This window comes from Arvicola amphibius, chromosome 3, assembly GCF_903992535.2.
Source record: "Arvicola amphibius chromosome 3, mArvAmp1.2, whole genome shotgun sequence".
In the NCBI taxonomy this organism is placed as follows: Eukaryota; Metazoa; Chordata; class Mammalia; order Rodentia; family Cricetidae; genus Arvicola; species Arvicola amphibius.
In genome coordinates this window covers 184,703,174-184,726,228 of record NC_052049.1, presented here as the reverse complement: position 1 = coordinate 184,726,228, position 23,055 = coordinate 184,703,174, and the positions used below count along the sequence as shown (strand labels likewise).

The 23,055-nt window shown below is 44.0% G+C and overlaps 2 protein-coding genes across 2 annotated transcripts in view; both read left to right on the top strand.

Moving 5' to 3' along the window:
- Nucleotides 1-10,477, top strand: part of Oxsr1 (oxidative stress responsive kinase 1) — an 87,106-nt gene extending 76,629 nt beyond the window's left edge. The window contains 6 exon segments of the mRNA XM_038323289.2: nucleotides 1,775-1,921; nucleotides 3,021-3,085; nucleotides 4,502-4,554; nucleotides 6,339-6,407; nucleotides 7,307-7,371; nucleotides 7,734-10,477. Of these exon segments, the coding sequence (XP_038179217.1) occupies nucleotides 1,775-1,921; nucleotides 3,021-3,085; nucleotides 4,502-4,554; nucleotides 6,339-6,407; nucleotides 7,307-7,371; nucleotides 7,734-7,808 (474 nt within the window). The 3' untranslated portion in view covers nucleotides 7,809-10,477.
- An 8,193-nt stretch (nucleotides 10,478-18,670) lies between these two features.
- Nucleotides 18,671-22,385, top strand: LOC119810660 (solute carrier family 22 member 13-like). The gene is made up of 9 exons (XM_038324253.1): nucleotides 18,671-19,048; nucleotides 19,725-19,828; nucleotides 20,057-20,211; nucleotides 20,433-20,601; nucleotides 20,776-20,896; nucleotides 20,981-21,075; nucleotides 21,278-21,492; nucleotides 21,648-21,756; nucleotides 22,166-22,385. Exons 1-9 carry the CDS (start codon nucleotides 18,671-18,673, stop codon nucleotides 22,383-22,385), a joined length of 1,566 nt encoding a protein of 521 aa, XP_038180181.1.
- Nucleotides 22,386-23,055: the final 670 nt, after the last annotated feature.

The following is a 23,055-nucleotide window of genomic DNA, read 5'->3' as shown; positions in this document are numbered from 1 at the left end:
TTTTTAGGTCTCTCCTTTTATCTCCGAAGTTCATGATTTCATTTTCTTTACTACAACTGGATAAGTTCCCTGTGGTATATATGATCCATATTTTCATTGTCCTTTCATCTGTCGCAGTGCATGTGAGTTGTTTTCATTTCCTGGCTGTTGTGAATAGAGCAGCCGTGAACATTGCTGAGCAAGTGTCTGTGGGGTAGGTTATCAAGTCCTTCGGGCATATCTCAGGAGTGGCATGGCTGAATCATGATTTATTTACTTTTAGTTTCCTACTAACCCCTTTTCATGACCTTGCCAGTATTTCCTATCAGTTGTTTTGTTGATCTAAGCCATTCTGGCTGGGGTGTTTTAATTTGTGTTTCTCTAATTGCTTAGGATGGTGAACACATTTTGAGGTGTTTTTAGGCCATTTTTATTTCTTCTGTTGAAAATTCTCGATTTAGATCCTTAGACTACTTTTTTTAATTGGGTCATTTGTTTCCTTGATTCTTTGTCTTTTGAGTTGTATATTTTGGTTATTAATCCTCTGTCATTTATATAGCTGTCAAAGATTCCCATTCTGTGGACTTCTTCACTTGGTTGACTTCACTTGGTTGACTGTCCTCAGCTGTAAAAAAAGTTATAGTTCTTAGCTGTCAGTTGTTGGCTTTGCTTCCTGGGCAAATGGAGTCTTATTCATAAAGTTCTTATAGCATATGGCCTGTATTTTCTTCTTGAAATTTTAGTGTTTCAGGTTGGTTTTTTTTGAGGGGGGAGGGGTTTCAAGACAGGGTTTCTCTGTAGCTTTGGAGCCTGTCCTGGAACTAGCTCTTGTAGACCAGGCTGGCCTCGAACTCACAGAGATCCGCCTGCCTCTGCCTCCCGAGTGCTGGGATTAAAGGCGTGCGCCACCACCGCCCAGCCGTGTTTCAGGTTTTTAATCGAGGTCTTTGATCCACTTGCATCTAATTTTTGTGCAGGGAGATAGACACAGGTAGCATTTCATTCTTCTGCACATGGGGATCCAGCTTTCCCCAGCACCGTTTCTAGAAGATGTTGTCTTTTTTTAAAAAATATTTATTTATTTATTATGGATACAATATTCTGTCTGTGTGTACACCTGCTGGCCAGAAGAGGGCACCAGACCTCATTACAGATGGTTGTGAGCCACCATGTGGTTGCTGGGAATTGAACTCAGGACCTTTGGAAGAGCAGGCAGTGCTCTTAACCTCTGAGCCATCTCTCCAGCTCCCTAGAAGATGTTGTCTTTTCTCTTATTTTTTTTTTTTTCTCTAGGGTCACAATTTTAGAAGCCAAATTTCATAGTTGTGGTGGCTGCCTCTGCTTGGCCTCTTGTGAGGCTCAGACTGTACCATGACATGACAAGTTGCATGACGTGGAAATGTGCAGAAGAGATGGCGTAGCTACAGAGTCTAGACTGTCGTTAAGACAGCCCACTCCCCTCCTACAGGGTTCATCTTCTAAAGGCTTTACCATTATATTTCAGACCACTGCTAGACCAGGTGTGATGACACACATCTATAATCCGAGCGTTGGGAAGCCTTGACCTTAGCAAGTTCCAGACCAGCCTGTTTAATAAAGCAACAAAACACCCTCTTCTAAAAACCCCAAATCAAAAAGATTTTAGAATGCTTAGCAATCCTGACTTGTATGTAGTACACGGTGCAGAGACATGGTAGTAAGTGAGTGTGAAGACAGGACTGTGAGTGTGTCTGTGAGCCCACCCAGATGTTGTGACCACCTCCTGCTACCTAACAGTCCTGCGTGTTTGCCACAGCTCTTCTCAGCAGCTGACCCCATGGGTACTCTGCTCCAAGTTCCAGAACAGATTTCTGCTCATCTACCTCAGCCAGCTAGCCAGATGCCTACACAGCCTGATCAAGTCTCTCTCCTGCCCCCTGCAGAGCCAGCAAAAACAGCACAGGTACACTGGGGTATACGTTCATGATCTGTCACTTTGTGGGCAGATGAAAAAAAATCAGTGCAGCCTGTGAACTCTGAAGTTGTAATTTTGGTTTAGAACAAGGGAGAATTCTGTCTTAATAGTTTTACAGGTACAGATAAAAGAGTTCTATAAGAATTGCATAGGTCTTTAAGCAGCAAAATAAGTTAATCATGAAAACATACAAAGTACAAAAATTTGGCTAATATTGTCAGTTCTTCATTAATGATCTTTGAGAGTTAGCCATCTTTCCTTTTTGTTCACTTACACTCATTAATACTTCTTTTTCAGACTCTGTGTTTTCAGAATTATTCTATTTAAGGTATTTGTCTATTTTGTGAGTTGATTTTATTAAAATTTGTAAAATTTTAATTAAGTACACAGAGTTGTCCTTAAATTGCAGTATAGCAGAAGTGTTTGGGTGATAGTGGCTTCACTGGGAATCCCTGTATGCTATGTAACTATGGCTCCTCTCTGGAAACCTCTGATACTCTGTATCATGGAGTCTTATTGCCACTTGGCTGAAGTAAGAGTTTCAGTGTCAGTTCCTTTATTAATTATTAGAATTGCCCCCTCATGCTAGGTGAGAAAAGACATGGGAATTCTGATGTTCCCTTTTGTGCTTGAGTATATCACCATCTCATGGGCAGTCTCTGGAGACCACTGCTCTGAGAACTTCCCTTCCTGTCTGTCATGTGGGGAAAATACAGGTGTCTTAGGAAAACTGACAGAAAGATTGGGTTAATTTCATACACAGATAGAGTGTATGTCCTCCAGCAAGCAAAGGGTAGTATAAGGTTTTCAGAAAGATTTACTTTATCCACAAAACCCCTGGGACTTGGGTTAAATTGAGTCTTGGAGGACAGCTAGTTTAGGCTTTTCTTTGGGAATAACTTTCTGATTGTGTTTGACATGGCTGATAGTTGCCTTTTATTTCTTCTTTGGAGTTGGTGCCCTCCCACAGCAGGGGATGTCTTAGGGACTAGAAGGATTTGGGCTAGAGAGAAAGTTAGTGTGTCTGTCATAGATGACCCTTTGCTAATGTTCCTTTCAGTGACTTTATATTGTCAATGCATTTCAGGCTCAGTCTTCAGGAGACTGCTCCCAGGAGACCAAGGTCCCTATCAGTCTTGTGCTGAGATTAAGGTCAGTAGGCACTTGCTGCTTTCTGAGTACTCTGTAGATGCTATAATAGTTGGGACTAAGAGTAACTGCATAGGATTGTGCTTCCAACAGAGATGTGTCATGTATACCGTTAAGACATTGTGTTGATTTCTCTACCTTAACTAGGATTTCTGGGGACCCTGGATAGTTTCAGTTCTCAGCACATTGAATGTTAACATCTGTGTTTCACCAGTTGCAATGAGTTTCTGAGTCATATTAACTGCTTCCAGGATGGCCCCAATTCCTTCCCCTACCCTCTCTGCCTGTTCAAATCCTGACCATCTCAGGTCCCATTTAAAAACTATCTTTGTGCCGAGCAAAGGCGCACGCCTTTAATCCCAGCACTCAGGAGGCAGAGGCAGGCAGATATCTGTGAGTTCAGGACTAACCTGGTCTACAAAGTGGGAGTTCCTGGAAAGGCTCCAAAGCTATACAGAGAAACCCTGTCTTGAACAAAACCAAACCAAACAAATGAAAAACTAACTAGCTATCCTTAAATTAGCCTATAGCCTCTCAATACTGCATTAGGGATTAACATTCCAACACAATATCTTTATGGGTCTAATTCAGATCATAACATTATCTTAGTGGGGAATAAGGGCTGGAATGGGCATGAGTATCCTCAGATAAGAGATTCTTCTATTCATCAGTAGGCGGGTAATAAACTCAAAGGTATAGAAGGTAATTTGATGATACTGCTAAGTGTTAGCTCAGAGCCCTGTAGAGTGAGCACATCAGGACAAAGTGTATGATCTGTGTGAACAGAATAATCTCTCTGTATATACATATACACTCACATACAAATACATAACACACACACACATATATACATACATGCATGCATATAAAGACACATACCGTTAATCCCACTGGTTGAGAATAAGGCCACTACCACAGTTTAGAGTCAAATTTGAAACAAGCTTTAATTAAATACTTATCAGGTTGAGGGACTCTGGCCAGGTCCATCTCTGATTTCCCAGAAAATGGCCCCAAGTCACGTTTTGCAGGGGCTTAAAAAGACAAAACCCATAATTCACTGCATTTCCCCATGAGGTGAGTTCCAATCACATGCAAGCATACATTCTAACATACTTCCTGCCTTTATACCTCTTATATCCAATCAGGGGCAAGGGTACATCCTGACATAGTTTCTGCCCATGTACTTCCAGCATTTCAGGAACTATTGGTCCTTGGGAAAAGGCCTACAGATCAGAGGCATTTTTGTTTCATGGATCTCTTAGGCATATTAATTAAAACTTAAAATGTAACTTTGGCTCTCATAGTACATACATATATACACATAAGTTATGCACACACACACACATATATTGGCAGACTATAATAAATTCTGCATAAATCCAGAAATTCTTATTTTCGTTATTCTGTTTTCTTTCATAGAAATTCCAAAAAGGAACTAAATGATATTCGATTTGAATTCACTCCTGGGAGAGGTGAGTATTATTAAATAAAAATGGTCAAGAACCACAATGACTAATAATTTGCTGCTTAGTTAGGTCTAAAGTTTTTGTCATTTAGATTTGTTTTTAAATGATGGTAAAATTTTCTGGTTTAGGTTTTGGGAAATATGCATGAAGAAAAACTCCATGGGTTTACTAGTTGTTTCACGTGGAGACTGACTGTAATAAGATGTACAGTAATGAACGTAAACCCACTGGCTAATATCACTGTTGGTCATGCATGGCCTTAACATTATTTCATTCCGTTTTAAGACATCCACCTAAGGAAAAATGATTCCCATTTAACAGAGGATGAACTCTAGGGTTAAAAGAAGGCAGAATAACTTGTTCATCACTAGAACGAGGCGTTGAGGTTCATTTAGTTTAAGTTCTTTGAGAGTCCAGAGTCCTCCTTCTTATCATTGTTCATGCTTCTTCTCTCTGATAGTGAACAAGAGTCATGCTCCAGGCTCTCTTTCCCATGCAGAAGCTGAACCTTGTCACAGTACTGTTTCTAACTGAACTCACTCTGCAACATGCCTTCTGTTTTCTTGACTTGTTAACTCAGGCTTCTGAGTTGAGGAGCAGACAGCAAATGTCTGTTGCTAGATTCCACAGTTAATGTTCCTTCTTTAAGGAGAATGAGTGCAAATACATAGAGGGTGTGTGGTAATGTTTTAGGGATAGTTCTAAGAATTTTAATTGTTAGTCATTGTATAAATTTGTGTATACTGACTCTGCATTAGTTCTCTTGTTCCTCAGCAAGATTTTAATATCTCATCAGTTAAAGATGAATTTGGTTGGTTTGTTTGCATATTTAAGACAGGGCCCCATTGTGTAGTGTTGTAGTCTTGTGTGTCCTGGAATTCATAGAGATCTACCTCCCTCTGCCTCCAGGGCGATGTGATTAAAGGTTCATGCCAGCACGCCCAGCCTAAAGATGAAATTACATTGAGATACTTTGCTTTATCTACTTGGTTTCTGGCTATACCTATCACTTACATTGTATTGCCTTGCATGAGTAGGTAAGAAAACAAATGGCCAGAATACTGATAATAATTTTAACTTTTATGATTATCAGAAAAGATTCTAAAGTATTTTCTCAAGTTTTGAGAATAAAATTTTCATATTGCTGGCACCGAATTTTATGTCTGAAAACTCCAAAGCTCAAGTCCAAAGTTATATTTAGCATAGGATGTTTGGTCATCACTGTATGTGCTTTTCTGATATGGGTGTGAGCTCTACATTATACAGTTTAGAAATTCATCTCTTCCTTGAGTTGATATTTGCCATGTAGTTCATATGGATTCTGCTTCCTAGCCAAACCTATGTAAATTCTCACTTAAGAGTCAAGGACAGCCTCCACCTGCATTCTTTATTCTGCAGATTTAGTAGCTGGTGCTGACGCCTGAGAGTTACAGTGATGCTGGGCACTGGTGGCACACGCCTTTAATCCCAGCACTGGGAGGCAGAGGCAGGCGCATCTCTGTGAGTTTGAGGCCAGCCTGGTCTACAAGGCTAGTTCCAGGACAGAGTCAAAGGTAAAGAGAAAGCCTGTCTCAAAAAACCAAAAGCAAAGAAAGAAAGAAAGAAAGAAAGAAAGAAAGAAAGAAAGGAAGGAAGGAAGGAAGGAAGGAAGGAAGGAAGGAAGGAAGGAAGGAAGGAAGGAAGGAAGGAAGGAAGGAAGGAAGGAAGAAAGAAAGAAAGAAAGAAAGAAAGAGAAAGTTACAGTGACACATGTACATGAGAAATACAGCATGTGTTCCTTGTCCTTGCAGACACAGCAGAGGGTGTCTCTCAGGAGCTCATTTCTGCTGGCCTCGTCGATGGAAGGGACTTAGTCATAGGTAAGCATATTACTTCCTGGCCTTAGCCCTCATGTCATCTTGTATACATGGTACCTAGAAACCCAGCTTCCAGTGAGCAGTTCTGATGCTTCTTGAGATAGTCTTGGCTTCACTAAAATTACAGTATCAAGAACAGTTCCATACCAGAGCAAAAAAGTAAAAATCTGTCCTACGTCAGACCCCCGAGAGCAGTAGATGTCTCTGGGACACTTGTAGAAATGACAGGAAACTCACAAGTTTGTAAGTTAATGGTTCTTCATTTCTGGTATGTTGGCGTAACTAATCTTTGCAGGACACAGATGTGAGGAGGATAGAGATTGAATCCTAGAAATACAAAGTGAAGACAGGCCACAGTTGCTAGGATAGTCGGGCTGCCAGCATTTTGCTATGAAACACTAACTAATGGGTAGTTTAGGCTTTGTGAACCTTGTATAGTTGTGTGGTTTTTCATTGTTTGGGGTACAGGGTCTTTCTCTGTAACCTGAGCAGACATGGAACACAGTGCTAGGGTGACAGACAGGTGTACATCTCCCAGTTGGGTTTTATAGCTTATCATTTGAAAATCATTCTGATTTATAGATAGAACAAAAACAGGTCTCAGGCTATACTTGGTTGATTCCTAGTCACAGACTTTCTGTTAACATAAGGCATACCTTTTAATAAACTGTCTGAAAAAGGGTAGCTGATACATTTTAAAGACAGTTAATTTAACAATGATTCAGAATTTATTTATTCAGTCTGGAGTTCCATAATAGCTTTGATTTGGATAATGACTGGCCTTTTTCTTCCATTTTGATTGCACATCGAAGATTCTTAACCACCATATTAAGATTTTAAAATATTATTTAAAATGTATTTATGTATCTGCTCATTCATTTTGTTTGTTTTTATGATTACAGTGGCAGCTAATTTGCAGAAAATTGTGGAAGAACCTCAGTCAAATCGATCTGTCACTTTCAAACTGGTACTCACCCCCATTACATGTCTGTAGACTAGCCTTTCTAGTCCCTGAATGCCAAGACTTAGAAGATGCTGATCTCTCTTTTACTCTTTCCAAGACCCCTGCCTGAATTTCAGTGGCCTTACTTTCTCCCTCTCAGAAGCTTACAACCCAGACCTCTTAACTTCTCTCAGGAAAAATTATAAAGCTGTTTGACTCCAGTTGTCCCAACAGCCCCTATCATTTCTTGAAGAAATTAGTCCTCTGTTTATATCCCAGAGACCTTTCACCTACTATCTTCCTTTCTGCAATCCTTATCAATTTTTATTGCTACCTGAAATTTTATTTATAAATTGCTACACCATATCATTTTGTTTGATTCTCAGGCATCCGGTGTTGAAGGTTCAGATATTCCTGATGATGGCAAACTAATAGGATTTGCCCAGCTCAGCATCAGCTAAACTACAGTCCTGGAAGAGTCAGCCTAAGGAGGTGCCACACATGCATATCTGTTGCTTCTGTTGGCCTGGACCTACAACTGCCAAAGAACCCAGCAACAAACTTCCCGGCTTGGAGCTTTAGAGTTTTTTATTTATGTTCTTCTTGCCATCCTCCCCACCCCTTTTCCCTTAAGGAAAGAAAAGTTGGTTTACCAGTGGCCAGCATCTCCTCAGAGAGTTCCGTTAGTAGATAAGATGCTCATGTCCCCTCTCTTCCTCCATCTGAGAGCAGCCAGCGTGCCTCAGGGCCCAGGATGGAAATCTCTCAGCTCATTCTTGCCTTACTACAGCGATGGCCCAAGTGGATAGTAGAGCTGCATTGGGCATCCTCATCTTGCCTGTTCTCCCACACCTGCTGGGACTTGAGCATCTTGGGATAGCTCTTTAACACTGAAGTAGCAATTAAAAGTTGATTGTTCCAGCTGGAGCCCAGAGAATTTAATTAGTGTTTTTTCTTTGTACCTGATGAGAATTCTAGCAACCTTTGTTAGGAAAAAGCACAGCCTCAGATGGAGGCAGCCTAAACTCTTGTCTGTTGTGTTCATGGTGTCTCTCTGCGTGTTTTGCTGAAGCTGTTCTCAGGCACCCCCTTCATTGCTCCCTCCAGAAAGGGTTGCTAGCCTTAACTTCAGCTGGTGCAAAACATCTGACAGCAGTCAGACTTCAGCCATCTGCTCCTTCAAAGTGGAACTGTGGATTGTTTTTGCAGAAAACATCAAGCAATGGCTTATAACTCTTATCTTGCCAGAGGCAGTTTTTGAACAAGAAAAGGAACTCATAAGTCATAGCATTGGGAAAGTGTTTTCAATTTTTAAAAAATTAAACTGAAGAAAAACTGATCCTTGATCCTCCTGTGAAGACAGATTTGCTAGGCCTCTACGTCATGAGGAAATGGGTGTACACAGCTGAGATTTTCACAGCAATAAAGGAGACTCAGCCTGGGTTAGAGGCCTGCCTTCTGCTCCTCTCCTGCACTGACTCCTTGGAGGGGCTCTTCATTCCCAACATGGAACATGAAACCACACGTGCCGTGACCTTTAGGTTTTATGAGTACACAGTGTTAATTTGATTTTCTACAGAAATTATGTAAATTATTCTTTAATTTTAAAAAAACACTCAATGCAATATGTGAATAATCAATGGGGTTAGTTTTTCTTTTTTCCTACTGTTTAATAGCATTTGTCTAATTGCTAGTAAGCCTACCAAGTTAACCAAATTTTGTATAACAATGGAATAGTCAGCCTGGCCTTAAAGAGACACACGAAAATGGGCCATGGGCCCTAGAAAGGGAATAGTTAGTTGCCTTTTGTGGAATTCCTTGCACCTGCCATTGTTCTGCTCAACAAGATGAGGTCCCTAATGTGTTCCCACCCAGCCCCACTTAGTTCTGAGGGTCAGACCATAGCATCGTTCATGCAAGCAGCTCTTACTGAGTTTTCCCTTGGAGCACAGCGGAAAGCTTTCCCCGTGTCTGGCTCGTGTCGCCTTATGTTTCAGGCATGGACCTTTCTCACCTGTTAATGAGTGCAAAGGCATGTTGGGAAAGGGATGTTGGAGAGGAAGAGATGGGTTTGAGAAGTCAGGAGAACAAATTAGATGCCAGAGTCCTTCCCCTTCCCCCTTCTCTCTCTCCCTCCCTCCCTCCCTCCCTCCCTCCCTCCTCTCTCCCTCCCTCTCTCCCTCTCTCCCTCCCCCTTTCTCCTCTCCCTCTCCCACTCCCTCCCTCCCTCTCTCCCTCCCCCCAAATCCTTAATAGAGGTAGGTTAATGAGGAAGCAAGGACAGGGAGATGGGGTTTAGGTATAGGAAACAGACAGTGTCATCTTTGGCACAAGACTAATGGCTTTCTGTAGAATCTTTTGGTTTCAGCAACCTGTCTTAATTCACTTAAGAGCTCAAGAAGGAAGGTGTAACTTCACTCTGTGTAGCTTTTGACTTGGAGGCCATCCAGTGCCAGACTGGAAGTAAGCAGCCGCCCTCTCCTGTTCACGCTTTCCAGACCATCTTCACCGTTGCCCTGTTGTGGGAGGCAGGCGTGACAGTAAAAGTGGCCTGGGCTTTCTTGTTTAGTTCATTCTTGGCTTTTCTGGAAATTAGGAAGTAGGCACCAAGACCCAGGACAGTGTTACTTCTGCATGATGTGTGGTGAATCCCTCTGCTGGCTTACACAGTGATGTGAGATACCAGTCAATGGAAACTGCCGAGGTGGGACAGCGTGGAACCAGGAGCCATCTCTCTCCTTCCCAGGCGCAGTGCTTCAGGGGACCTCTGTCACTAGGTCCTCAAGATACCTTTGTCCCTGGAGCAGGGACTAACTGTAGCACAAGATAGTATGTGCCAATGCTGTTTGTGAAATGTATGGTCTTTCTAAATGATTAAAGGAATCTTTTTTGTTGTTGTTGTTTGCTTTTTTTTTTTTCTTTTTGCGAACCAAATCTTAGAGCCAGCTGAGACTGTTCAATAATTTGGAGGGTAGAATAATGATGTACCAGTAAATGTAAGTTCCTCCTTATGACATGCTACATGATGGAAGATGTAAAATATTACCTCCCCCTCTTCTCTTGACTTGGTATTTTACTGCATGTTTCCTTCATTTTTAATCAATAAAGATAAAAGAATAAATTGTCCTTAGTGATGTGTGAATGCTTTTTTTTAATGGTTGTTGGCAATGAGCTCTGGAGAGCAAGGGCATGAAATCACTACTTTTCATTTTCTTTTTTTATTTAATATTTTAAAAATTTCCATCTCCTCTTCCCCCTTCCCTCCCCTTCCTTCCACCCATACCCCCACTCCCTCCCTCTCCAGGCCAAAGAGCCAACAGGGTTCCCTACCCTATGTTAAGTCCAAGTTCCTCCCAACTCCCCCCAGGTCCAGGAAGGTGCTCAACCAAACTGACAAGGCTCACACAGAGCCCGTCCATGCTTTAGAGTCCAAGCCCATCGCCATTGTCCTTGGTTTCCCAGTCAGCCTCCACCATCAGCCACATTCAGAGTCCGGTTTGGTTGCATGTTCCATCAGTCCCATTCCAAGTGGTCTTGGTCATCTCCCGTTAGTTCTGTCCCGCCGTCTCAGTGGGTGAACACACCCCTCACGGTACTGGCTGACTTTCTCATGTTCTCCCTCTTTCTGCTCCTCATCAGGACCTTGGGAGCTCAGTCCGGTTCTCCGATGTGGGGCTCTGTCTCTATCTCCATCCATCGCCAGGTGAAGGTTCTATGGTGATATGCAAGATATTCATGAGTATGAAAGAACTCAAGAGACTAGACTTTAAAATGCTAATTAACCCATCTAAAAAATGGGGCTCTGAACTGAACAGAGAATTCTCAACAGAAGAAGTTCAAATGGCCAAAAGACACTTAAGGTCATGCTCAACCTCCTTAGCTATCAGGGAAATGCAAATCAAAACAACTTTGAGATACCATCTTACACCTGTCAGATTGGCTAAAATCAAAAACACCAATGATAGCCTTTGCTGGAGAGGTTGTGGGGTAAGGGGTACACTCATCCATTGCTGGTGGGAATGCACACTTGTGCAACCACTTTGGAAAGCAGTGTGGCAGTTTCTCAGGAAATTTGGGATCAACATACCCCAGGACCCAGCAATTCCACTCTTGGGAATTTACCCAAGAGATGCCCAATCATACTACAAAAGCATTTGTTCAACTATGTTCATAGCAGCATTATTTGTAATAGCCAGAACCTGGAAACAACCTAGATGCCCTTCAGTGGAAGAATGGATGAAGAAACTGTGGAATATATACATATTAGAATACTACTCAGCGATAAAAAACAATGACATCTTGAATTTTGCATGCAAATGGATGGAAATAGAAAACACTATTCTAAGTGAGGTAACCCAGACCCAAAAAGATGAACATGGGATGTACTCACTCATAATTGGTTTCTAGCCATAAATAAAGGACATCGAGCCTATAATTCGTGATCCTTGAGAAGAAGGTGAACCCAAAGAAAAAACATATAGTTATCCTCCCGGATATTGGAAGTAGACAAGATTGCAGGGCAAAAATTGGGAACTTGGGGGTGGGGTGGGATGGAGGCAAGGGGAGATGGGGAGAGAAAAGCGTGAAGCGTGATGGGGAGAGCTTGGGGGAATGGGATGCTTGGGATATAGGAAGGGTGGATATGGGAGCAGGGAAGCATATATATATATCTTAACTAAGGGAGCCATATTAGGGTTGTCAAGAGACTTGACTCTAGAGGGGTTCCCAGGTATCCATGGAGATGCCCCCAGCTAGTTCCTTGGGCAGCTGAGGAGAGGGAGCCGGAAAAGGCCAGATCCTATAACTACTTTTCATTTTCATGGGAGTGGCATGGAGCCAGGATGTATATAGACAGTAAGATGAGCATACTAACATACATTTTTTTTCTTCTGAATCTTTGATTTTAGACAGCGAAGGACACCAGATTCTGGCCATTGGGGTTCCTTTCAGAACGTGTAGAGCTGTGCAGAGCTTGTTCCTATGGTGCTTAGCTACTGAAATGGTGTGGCTTTGTGGAAGATTCCAGGCTCCTCAATGTCTTGTCATCCACCTGTTCTTTGCGTGCTTATCTGATCGTTATCCTTCCCCATGGAAGTCACCGAAATCTGTGACAGGACTGATGTAGGTCCGGACATTTCCGTGAGAGAGCTGTGGAGCTTGATGCTGAGGAAGGCTTACTTCAGAGATCAGCAACGTAAAGAAGTGAACTGTGAGTGTTGTCCATGGAGTGTGGGCCAGGCTCTCAAATACAGCCATGCTGCGTGCAGGGGTTAGGTCAGGACCAGGATAAGGTGAACGTCTGCTTACCGGTCCTAACAGATGCTAGTGTCCCAGCTTGGACTCTTAGTTCTGCTTTGTCCTTTGGGTCTGGTCATCTGTCCCATGCTGGGTTTTAAAGTAGACTTCAATTTTTTGGTTTTAGGGTGGTGGGAGTTTCACAGCAAAATCGAGTAGTTGTGTGTTTCCTGCACCTGAACAGCCTTTCTCTGCCTCTTACATTCCACATTGGCATAATGCTTTTGATACAGTTAATAAACTACATCTGTGCGTTATCACCCTTAACCCATAATTTAAATAAGATTTGTTCTTGGTGTTGTGTGGTCTGTGTTTGCATAGTGATAGAACCAACTTTATATAGAATAGTCTCCTGGCCCTAAACGTTCTGCCTAGCCTGTTCATCTCTTTCCCCACTGACCCTTGGGAACAAATGTTTTTGTTGGTGGTGGATTGTTTTTTGTTCCTTTCCTGCTACTAATGAAGGGGTTGAACCTAGCACTTCATGCATGCTGGCCTGTCTTCCACTGATTTGCGTCCCCACATGACCCATTGGTCTTTATATAGTTAGCATCACACAGTATGTAGTGTGTTCAGATCGACTTCTTTTGCTTTAGTAATATCATCTAAAGTTCTTTCCTGTCTTTTCATAATTAATTTTTTTGTGCTTAATTCAGCATCTACCACAGCTTACCACCCACTCACTGAAGGACATCATTTGTGCTTCCAAGTTTGGACAGTTAAGAACAAGCTGCTGAAATCATCCTTGCTCAGGGGTCTGTGTGGATGTGTGCTTTCAGCCCATTTGACAAAAGGCCAATGAGCATAATTGCTGGGTTTTAAGAGTATGTTTAGTTTTGTAAGTAAATTGCTCAACTGTTGTTCAAAATAACTGTCCTGTTTTTACATTCCTGTTGTTCTACTCTCTTGGCATGTTCTGGTGATGAATGTGGCCATTCTGTTAGGTATACAGTAGTCCTTACCTTAATTTGCAGTTTCCTAATGAATGTGTTGTTGAACATCTTCTCATATGCCAGCTTTCTGTGTGTTCTGGAGACATGGCTATTCAGGTATTATTTTGAAGTAAGCTCAGAATTACAGACATATTTGCAAATAAACAGTACCAAAGGTTTGCCTGTATCTGCCATGTGGCTTCTCTAAATGGAAATATCTCACATAATTATACCCATTATCAAAACCAGGAATTAGCCTTGATAGGATGCTGTTGACAAATCTATGACCCAGAGAAAACCTCTTTCCCTCCAGCATTGTGCCTTTTCTGGACTCAGTCCACAATCCCGTACCTGTTGTCAGCTATCACATTTCCTTGATCTCTGGCCTGGCACAACTTGATTTTGTTTCCTTTGGCTTTAACGCTTATACCAAAGTAGTGGGTAGTTACTTTGCACAATGTCTCTCAACTTGAGCCTTTCTGTATCTTCTCAGGACGAAGTCTCGGTTGTACACTTTCGGGTGAAGAAAACCTAGAGCTGATATCGAGCTCTTCTTACTGTGAAACCCTGAGGAACATAGTGTAAGCACGTCTCTACTGATTATGCTGACAGATCCTTGCTTCAGAAGTTCTGTTATGGTTCTCCACTGTAAGTTACTGCTTTTCTTTTTGTAGTTAATATTTTGTGGGGGTATAAAGCTTATGACTTTATAAATACTTTTATACTTTGTCCAGCATTCCTGGTTGACTCTTGCCTAACAGATGTTACTTCAGTGTTTTCCAAATGGCCATTCCCTGTCTGTCATCTCCCCCACTTCTTTTTAATGTTAATTTTTATGTATGTATGTGTTTATTTATTTGAGACTGGGTTTCTCTGTGTAGCATCCCTAGCTGTCCTGGAACTCTCTTTGTAGACCAGTCTGACCTTGAACTCACAGAGATCCTCTGCCTCTGCCTCCTGAGTGCCACCACTGCCTGGCTGGCTGCACAGTTTTTAACTGGGATTCTACTGTGAGGAAGTGATTTTTTTCTTCTCACTGTATCGAATCCACTTATTTGCATGAATATGGACTTGCCAACAGGATGCGTTGTCCTAGATTTTCTTTATTTTGGTAGGCTAATAGAAAAGAAATTATACTGATAGGCATAATTTGATATTTTTACTGGTGAGAGATTGGAAGGGCAGAAGACCATTTTATGTAAATGGCCGACAGACTGCTTTTACTCAGTTGTGTTTCTTACTGAGTTTTAAGAGTTTCCTACAGCTGAGCATGATGCTACATGCCTATGGCTTTAGCATTTGGGTTGCTGTAAGGCAGGAGAATCAGCAGGTCACGACTAGCCTGGAGATGTTGTAAGATCTTATCTTTTAAAAAAGATTTTTTTTTGGTAACCATCTATATCAGAAGTAGTCTTTCATCCTCTTTAACAGTGTCTCTCATAGAGTAACAGTATTTTAAATTCAATGAAGGTCCGCTTATCAATTATCTTATAGGTTATGACTGCTGTTTTACTTAAAAAGCCATTTGTAAGTCCAAAATTATCTAACTTTAACCCAGTATCATCTTCCGGATTGTAAGGTTTGTGTTTTATATTTAGGATATGATTCAATTAAGTGTTTGTATATTATTTCTGTGTACACTGTCTCCCCATTGTTAGGGAAGGCTCTCAGCACTTTGCTGGCATAAGGTGTTGTCCAGTTCATAAAAGTTTTCTTACTTAAATAAACTGCCCAGTGTAATCTGTCTAGTACTTTAGTTGAAGCTGAGGACAACTTCACTTTTACCCCATACATGTGATGGGTCTCTCTCTATAGACGTGATGCTGGTGGTTTTCCCGACACTCTCTAAGTAGAGAATATATTTATTCCACATGAATGACCTGTGGTTAGAAAATGATTGGCAATCACCTTTCTGGGTTTTACAGTAGTGGGAAAGGAATTGAGGGCAGTGTGCATGTGGGTGTGCGAGAGAACATTTACACTTGCATGTGTACTCCCTATCTCATACGTGTGAATCTCAGTCTCACCCACCTTCTACTCCCTATTTCATACATGTGTATCTTAGTACATCCACGTCTACTCCCTCTTTACCAGTTCTCCCTAACACATCTCCTTCTGTTGTGGAATAATCTTTTTTATATACCATGAAGATGTGCCATTGTAATTGGTTTAATAAATAACCACTAGCTAGGTAGGATTTTCAGTCACACAGGATGCTGGGAAGAAGAAGTGGGGAGCTGCGAGCTTGTCAGAGAGGAGGCAGCATGGACAGTACAGATTAAAGGTAATAAAGCCACGAAGCAAAGTAGATTGATAAAAATAGTTTAAGTTGTAAGAGCTAGTTAGTAACAAGCCTAAGCTATCAGGCAAGCTTTTATAATTAATAAGTCTCCATGTCATCATTGGGAAGCCAGCAGTCTCAATGAAAAGGTTCAACTACATCCTTCCCAGCTTCATGTCTTCATTGTGTTGTTTTTAAAGTTTTTTTTTTTTTGGTTTTTCGAGACAGAGTTAAAAAGTTTTAAAAGTTTATTTTTATGTTCATGAGTGTTTTGTCTACATGTATATATCATATTCATCATGTACATGCCTGATGCCCATGGATATGAGAGAGGGCGTTGGACGCCTTGAAACTGGAGTTACAGATGGTTGTGAGCTGCCATGTGGATGCTGGGAACCAAACCTAGGTCTTCTGCAAGAACAAGAAGTGCTCTTAACCACCGTGCCATCTCTATGGCCCTTGTTTAAAAACAGTAAAAACATCTACAGAATACAATTAGTAGACATATGAGTTCATATGTGCATGGGTCCAAAGGAGCATGGTCAGCCTGTCATTGGCCTGCCCTTCAAAGAAGGATGACTCCTCCTTCATCAGAAGCCATCAGCTGCCATTAGCACCTTAGCTTAGAGTGAAGGAGGGGTGTGGGGAGAGACAGTAGCACACCAAACTGTCTTTCTCATGGCCCTTAATAGACATTAATTAAACCTTTTCTCATCCCTTCTCTCCCTATGCTCCTGGGACTCAGGGAACCAGTATTCTACTCTTCTTACCTTCTGTGAGATAAAGATTTTAAAGATGTCACATATGACATCATGAGATGTTTGTCTTTCTTTGCTTGGCTGTGTTCAGTTATTATAGTGATCTCCAGTTTTAAGTATGTTGTCACAAAGAATAGTTACATTGTTTTTTATGGTGAATAATAGTCTTTTGTGTGTGTGTGTGTGTGTGTGTGTGTGTGTGTGTGTGTATGACACATTTCTTTTATGGACACTTCGGCTGTTTCTGTTTCTTAAAAACTGGCATTTTTAAGTGGCTTCATACTGTATAGGTCCATGTGCAGTTAACTGTAGTTCCAGGGAGTTGATGTGTGCAACAGCCATGTCATGTGATGGAGGAGGGTCATCTGTCTATGTATTACTTTCATTGGTTAATAAAGAAACTGCCTTGGCCCTTTAATAGGACAGAAAATTAGGTAGGCGGAGTAGACAGAACAGAATTGTGGGAGAAAGAAAGCAGAGTCAGGCAGATGCTTCAGGCAGACGCTATGCCTCTCCTCTCCGAGACAGACACAGGTTAAGATCTCTCCTGGTAAGCCACCCCTCGTGGTGCTACACAGATTACTAAATATGGGTTAAAGCAAGATGTGAGAATTAGCCAATAAGAGGCTGAAACTAATGGGCCAGGCAGAGTTTAAATGAATACAGTTTCCGTGTAATTATTTCGGGTAAAGCTAGCCGGGTGGTGGGAAGTGGCCAGCTCACCTCATCACTACAGTCATGTCTAGAAGTCAGCATTCCACATGCACTCGACTCCAGCCTGAAGCTCTTACACCCTTTCTGCTCTCTTCTGTATGTTCCACGAGCTCATTGGGAGGTAGATATAGATGTTCCCTCTGGCTGAGCACTCACAGGGACTTATTTAAATAGCTAATAAGTCTCAGAGTTAACTACTGCCCTCTACAAGAAGCTTCTTTGACCAAGACTGAGACGATTACTCATACATGAATATAAAAACACAAGTATTTAGAAGGCAGTTTTATGTTTTGTCTCTTTAACAAAGCAGTACTCATAAATTCTCCCTAGGGCCTAAGACTTTAGTAGCCAGATGATTTGATCGTGTTTACAGCACCAAGAATAAATTTCCTTCTGTGGGGCAGTTCTCAAATTCCACTGAGAACGTTTCAGTTAGCTCTGCAACAGTCTTTCCATACTGCACTAGTGGGCACATTTTCCCTGGCACTGTAGCATGCGTGGTTGAATTCTGGGAGATTTACTGTGCACCTGTCATGTCCCCACTTCTGGGGAGGTGTAGTCCCTGGAAAAGATGGGCTTCTTAGTGGTGGGAAGGTATTGGAGTTGACTGTGAACTGTACAAGATGTTCTGGTTGGAGCCAATGAGGATGACAGCTACATCTTGTTGAAGATTTTGGCCTAGAAAGGTTTCTTCCTCACTGTTGTGGTGCCTATGTCTGTCAAAGCCATAAAATATTTTCAGATGAGTGTGATTGTTTTTTTTCCTGATGTAGGATGTCTTTCTGCATGCTGTGAATATATGTTGTTTTCATTAGTTGATAAATAAAGCTGCTTTGGCCTATGGCAAGACAGAGTATTTCTAGGCAGGAAATCCAAACAGATGAACAGGAAAAGAAAGGCAGACTCAAGCTATGCCAGCAAGCTACCCATAGAACAGGATGCCAGAACACCTAAGATAACGTCACAACCATGTGGCACTACACAGATTAATAGGAATGTGTTAAGTTATATGCAAGATGTAGCCAGTAATAAGCCTGAGCCATTGGCCAAGCAATTATAATTAATATTAGCTTCTGAGTGATTATAAGAGGCTGTAGGGACCAGTGGGCAGAAGATAAACCAGTCCAGTGGGACCAGGTGGGACAGAGAAAAAGAATCCAGCTACACTTTCCCATATTCTTTCCTGTCAGTCTAGGGAGGTAAAGGTATAAGCTGACAGCTGTAGCTGCTCACAGCTGGGTTAAACATTAATGCAACTGTCACCACAGCCCAGAGCAGCAGGCGTCCCAAAGCCAAGTTTCAGACCTACCTGGTGCTCCTAGACTAAGGAGTGAGCTGCAGACATGGCTCACTTTGCGCAGGTCATGGCTGAAGTGGGTGACTTTGGTCGCTTCCAGGTAAAGGTGGCCATCCTGATGGGCATCCCCAATTTCCTGTCTGCCTTCTTCGTGTTTAGTCAGGTCTTCATGGTCCTCGATGAGGCTCACCACTGCTCAGTGCCCTGGGTCAAGAACCACACTCTCAACCTAAGTGCTGCTGAGCAGCTGGCAGTAAGCATACCCAACGACCCAGCGGGCAGACCTGAGTCCTGCCTCATGTTCCAGCCACCTCCTGACAATGCCAGCCTGGAAGACATCCTCAGCCACCGCTTCAATGAGACACAGGCCTGCAACTCAGGCTGGGAGTATCCTGAGAACAGGCCTCCGTCCCTAAAGAATGAGGTAGGATCGCCTGTTCTCTATGTTTCACAGGTCTGTCTAGTCCTCTGACCCTGTGCCTTTGGTCCATACTTGTTGTCCTTGCACCTCTTTGGGTTGTATACCTAATTTTCTCCTTTGCCAGTCACCCTGCTCCATTGCCCTTGCTGGACATCACAGGGTAGGCTACAACCTTGTGCCAACCTTGGCCTCTGTATGCCACTTGATTGCATGTGCCATTCTCATGTTCTCTGTAAGCTCTGCTGCCCCCCCCTCTTTTTTTTTTGCATGTCCTCTTGTCTGAATCTTTTCTCTTGTCTCACTGTCTGTCCATCTGCCTGCCTGGATTTTCTACACTCTTCTCCCTACCTGCTATTCTCTGTTTATTTTATCAGATCTGCCCCACGGCCTTCTGTCTGTCCTGACTTAGGCTGTCTCCCTTCACGTTTGTTCACCAACCTAACTGCATGCCCACAGTGCTTTATTGCTTTTCGACTTGTACTTAGTTCTGTACATGTGTGCTTGCCTCTGTCAGAAGTCAACATATATGATATTCATTAAATTTTAAATATACTGTGTTCAATGAATTCACCATCGTTTCAGGCTGGCCTTGGCACACAGTGAGGAAACGGCAGGGTTTAGACGATGAAGTTGGTCCTGGCTGCTGTGCCCAGTCTTACGTACCCTGTTTCCATTTCAGTTTGACCTGGTGTGCGATTGGAGGAGCCTGCGGAGGACTTCACAGTCGGTGTTCATGGCTGGCCTCCTCATTGGGGCCCTCATCTTTGGGCCCATCTGTGACTGGTAAGTGCTGCTGATCCAGGGTGCTTTAAGCTCCTGGTGCTGACTCAGTTGCCCCCTGGAGACTTGTTAGCCATCAGGATAAATCTTCATGCCTGCCTTCAAATGGGGCTCCATGGAAGACCCCGTCTCCCCTCTGAAAGAGAGCTGAGGACAGGCCTGCCTGGGTCTCCCTTGATTGAGTCCTGGGCAGGCCTCCTCCCTTCACAATCTGTTTCTCTGTTACCTCAGGATTGGCCGCAGAGCCTGCATTCTGGTGCAGCTGTTTATGTCAGGCACCATGGGCGTGGCCACAGCCTTTGTGCCCAGCTTTGAGCTCTACATGACTTTCTGCTTTGTCTCAGCTACCGCTGTCGCTGGATACATGATGAGCACTATGATCCTTAGTGAGTATCTGGGCCCCGCAGCCTTCAGGTGCAGTCTGAAATCTGAGCTCTTGAGAGCCCCTGAACAGCCTGTGGGGATAGTTTCACTCATCTGTACCTAAGGAGGTCATGGCAGAGCTTCCTCTGCTGGGAAGGTGCACGGCACTTAAACAAGATACCATCTGGCCATCAGCAGTGCATGGGTGGGCAGATTCCAGCCCAGGCTCAGCCTTTGCTCTCAGTTTCAGAGTGGGTAGGGCCATCCTGGAGAACACGAGCCATGGTCCTGTCCCAGAGCAACTTTGCCCTTGGCCAGATGGTGCTAGCAGGCCTGGCCTATGGTGTCCGCAACTGGAGACTGCTTCAGATAATCGGCACGGCACCAGTCTTCCTGCTTGTCTTCTACTTCTGGTAGGGGGGCCCTTGCCAGTGATAGGCCACCCTTTGTTGGGAGTGCTGTGGCGGGGTGCAGGACGCAGAAGAGGGAGCCCGTGGGGTTTGGGTGGGAGGCTCATCGTGCACTGGAATTCTGGGTGGCTGCACTGGGCTCAAGACCCCAGTATCAGAGCCATGTGTGGTTGACAGCGTTTTGCCAGAATCTCCACAGTGGCTCTTCTCCAAAGGAAGGATAGAGGAGGCCAAACAACTGATCCAGAAGGCAGCCTTGGTGAACAGGCGGTCCCTTTCTCCAGAACTCCTGAGCCAGGTACCTGTCAGCAGGCACAGGCTCCCTCCTGCCTCAGGCATTTCTATGCTTGTGTCCCGGCCCCTCACTCTGCCCTTCTTCTAGCTGATCCCTGAGAAGACAGGTCCCTCGGGAAATGCGCTGGATCTTTTCAGACACCCCTATCTCAGGAAGGTGACGCTGATTCTCATTGCTGTCTGGTAAGTGTCCAGGGTCTTGTCCCTCAGTGAGGGCAGAGTCAGAGGACCTCTTGTGCTCTCCTGTGTGCCATTGGAGTGGTGGACAGAGGCTCTGTGAACAAGGTGGTCTCTTCCCAGGTGTGAGTTCATTAAGTTAGTCTGTTCCTTTGGGTGTGACTTGATGTACACCCAGCAGTGACAAGGATATTTGGGTACTTTGTAGGTTTGTAGACAGCCTGGTGTACTATGGCCTTGGTCTCCAAGTGGGGGACTTTGGCTTGAACATCTACCTGACACAGCTGATATTTGGAGTAGTGGAGATGCCTGCCCGTTTTTCCAGCATCCCCATAATGGAGAAGCTGGGTCGCAAGTGGAGCCTGTTAGGTTCCCTGACTCTGGCTGGTACTATGTGCATCATCATCATCTTCATCCCAGCAGGTACCAGGCTGTCTTCCTCCCCGCCAGGGCTACCCCCATTGCTCCCACACCACTACGGGTTTCCCAGGGTTTGGGCATAGAGGGTGAGACAGGGAGGTGAGTGGGCTTAGGTGATGGTGTCTCCCCCTGTGTAGCTGACCTTGGCTCTCCTCCAGGTCTCCCCATGGTGGTCACTGTGCTGGCTGTGGTGGGGAAGTTTGCCTCATCTTCTGCCTTCACCATATCCTATGTGTATACTGCTGAGCTCTACCCCACCATCATCAGGTAAGCACTGCCTGCCCTGGGGATCTAATACCACCCATTCCTCTGATGCTCCGCTACCAGCCACAGGCAGCCAGTGAGCTGCCTATGGATCTAGGCCACTGGAGTGTAGGTCCACTCACCGAGTCCCCACAGGACACTGGAGGACAGATAGACATGGGCATGCCCTGGCCGTCTCTGGACCAAAATGTGGGAGAGCAGTTAGAGCGAAGGCATTGCCCAGGAGGGGGCACTCGGAAATGGAAAAGGCATTGGGTCTCTGGAGGTGACAGGAGAGCAACAGAAAGGGCTAGCTGCTCCAGGAAGCAGGCAGAGTAGGCAGGTATGGTGTCTGAGACCTGGGTCCTCACATCTCTGGAGTGGGTGTAGCCTGACCAGTGACCAGAGCCTCAGCTTGTGCTGCTTTCCCCAGGCAAACAGGCATGGGGCTGGTGAGCATCTTCTCCAGGATTGCCGGCATCATCACACCGCTCGTGATGCTGCTGGAGCAGTACCACAGGGCAGTCCCCATGATCATCTTTGGCAGCTTCCCCATCATGGCAGGCCTACTGTGTGCTCTGTTGCCTGAGACGCGGGGCCAGACCCTGAAGGACACCATCCAGGACCTGGAGAAGGGGCGCCCTCCACGGTGAGCACTGACTTGCTGGACCTCATTAGGGTCAGGCTTCCCTGTCAGCATTACCCCTTGATTGCTTACTCATTGCTTACTGGGCAACATGGTGCCCACTTCATGCCACAGATTCTTATTGTAGGTCATTGTCTTCCTACAGATGTTGATGGGAACTCTCATAGGAGCTCACCCGAGACTGCCACTGACTGCTGTTTTTCCTTGCAGGTCCTCAGTGAAACAGTCCCCTAAGAAAGAAATGGCGGCTGAAGGAAGAAATCCTCTTCCCACGAGTACCCTTGGCAGTGCTTCTTCCTCCAATTATGGTTGTTAGGGGTGTGTTCATTTATAACAACAGATCACACAGTGTCTGTCTTTCCCTGGGGTCTGTTTTGAGGTAGGGACAAGACCAACTTGTTGTCGATCAGACCAGCCTCCCTGCTTAGCTCTCCTAACTATTGTCCAGTTACATGTTTGAGTTATCGTCCTTTGTCACTGTGTGTGTGTGTGTGTGTCTTTGCCATGTCTTGGTGAGTAGGATCACAGAGGAAGCAGTATATCCAGATGTCAGATGTCACAGCACAAACCAGGACTCAGGGAAGTGCCAGTGGCAATCCCTCCCTTGGTCCCACCAGCTTTCGCACTGTCACATCTGGGCCCAGTGTCCAAGATGCGAATCCTTGGGGAACACTGCG

Coding starts and splice junctions, on each gene's coding strand:
- LOC119810660 (XM_038324253.1), top strand. CDS start 18,671: ATGGCTCACTTTGCGCAGGTCATGGCTGAAGTGGGTGACTTTGGTCGC. Junction 20,897..20,980: donor CTCCAGAACTCCTGAGCCAG/GTACCTGTCAGC, acceptor CCCTTCTTCTAG/CTGATCCCTGAGAAGACAGG. Junction 21,076..21,277: donor CTGATTCTCATTGCTGTCTG/GTAAGTGTCCAG, acceptor GGTACTTTGTAG/GTTTGTAGACAGCCTGGTGT.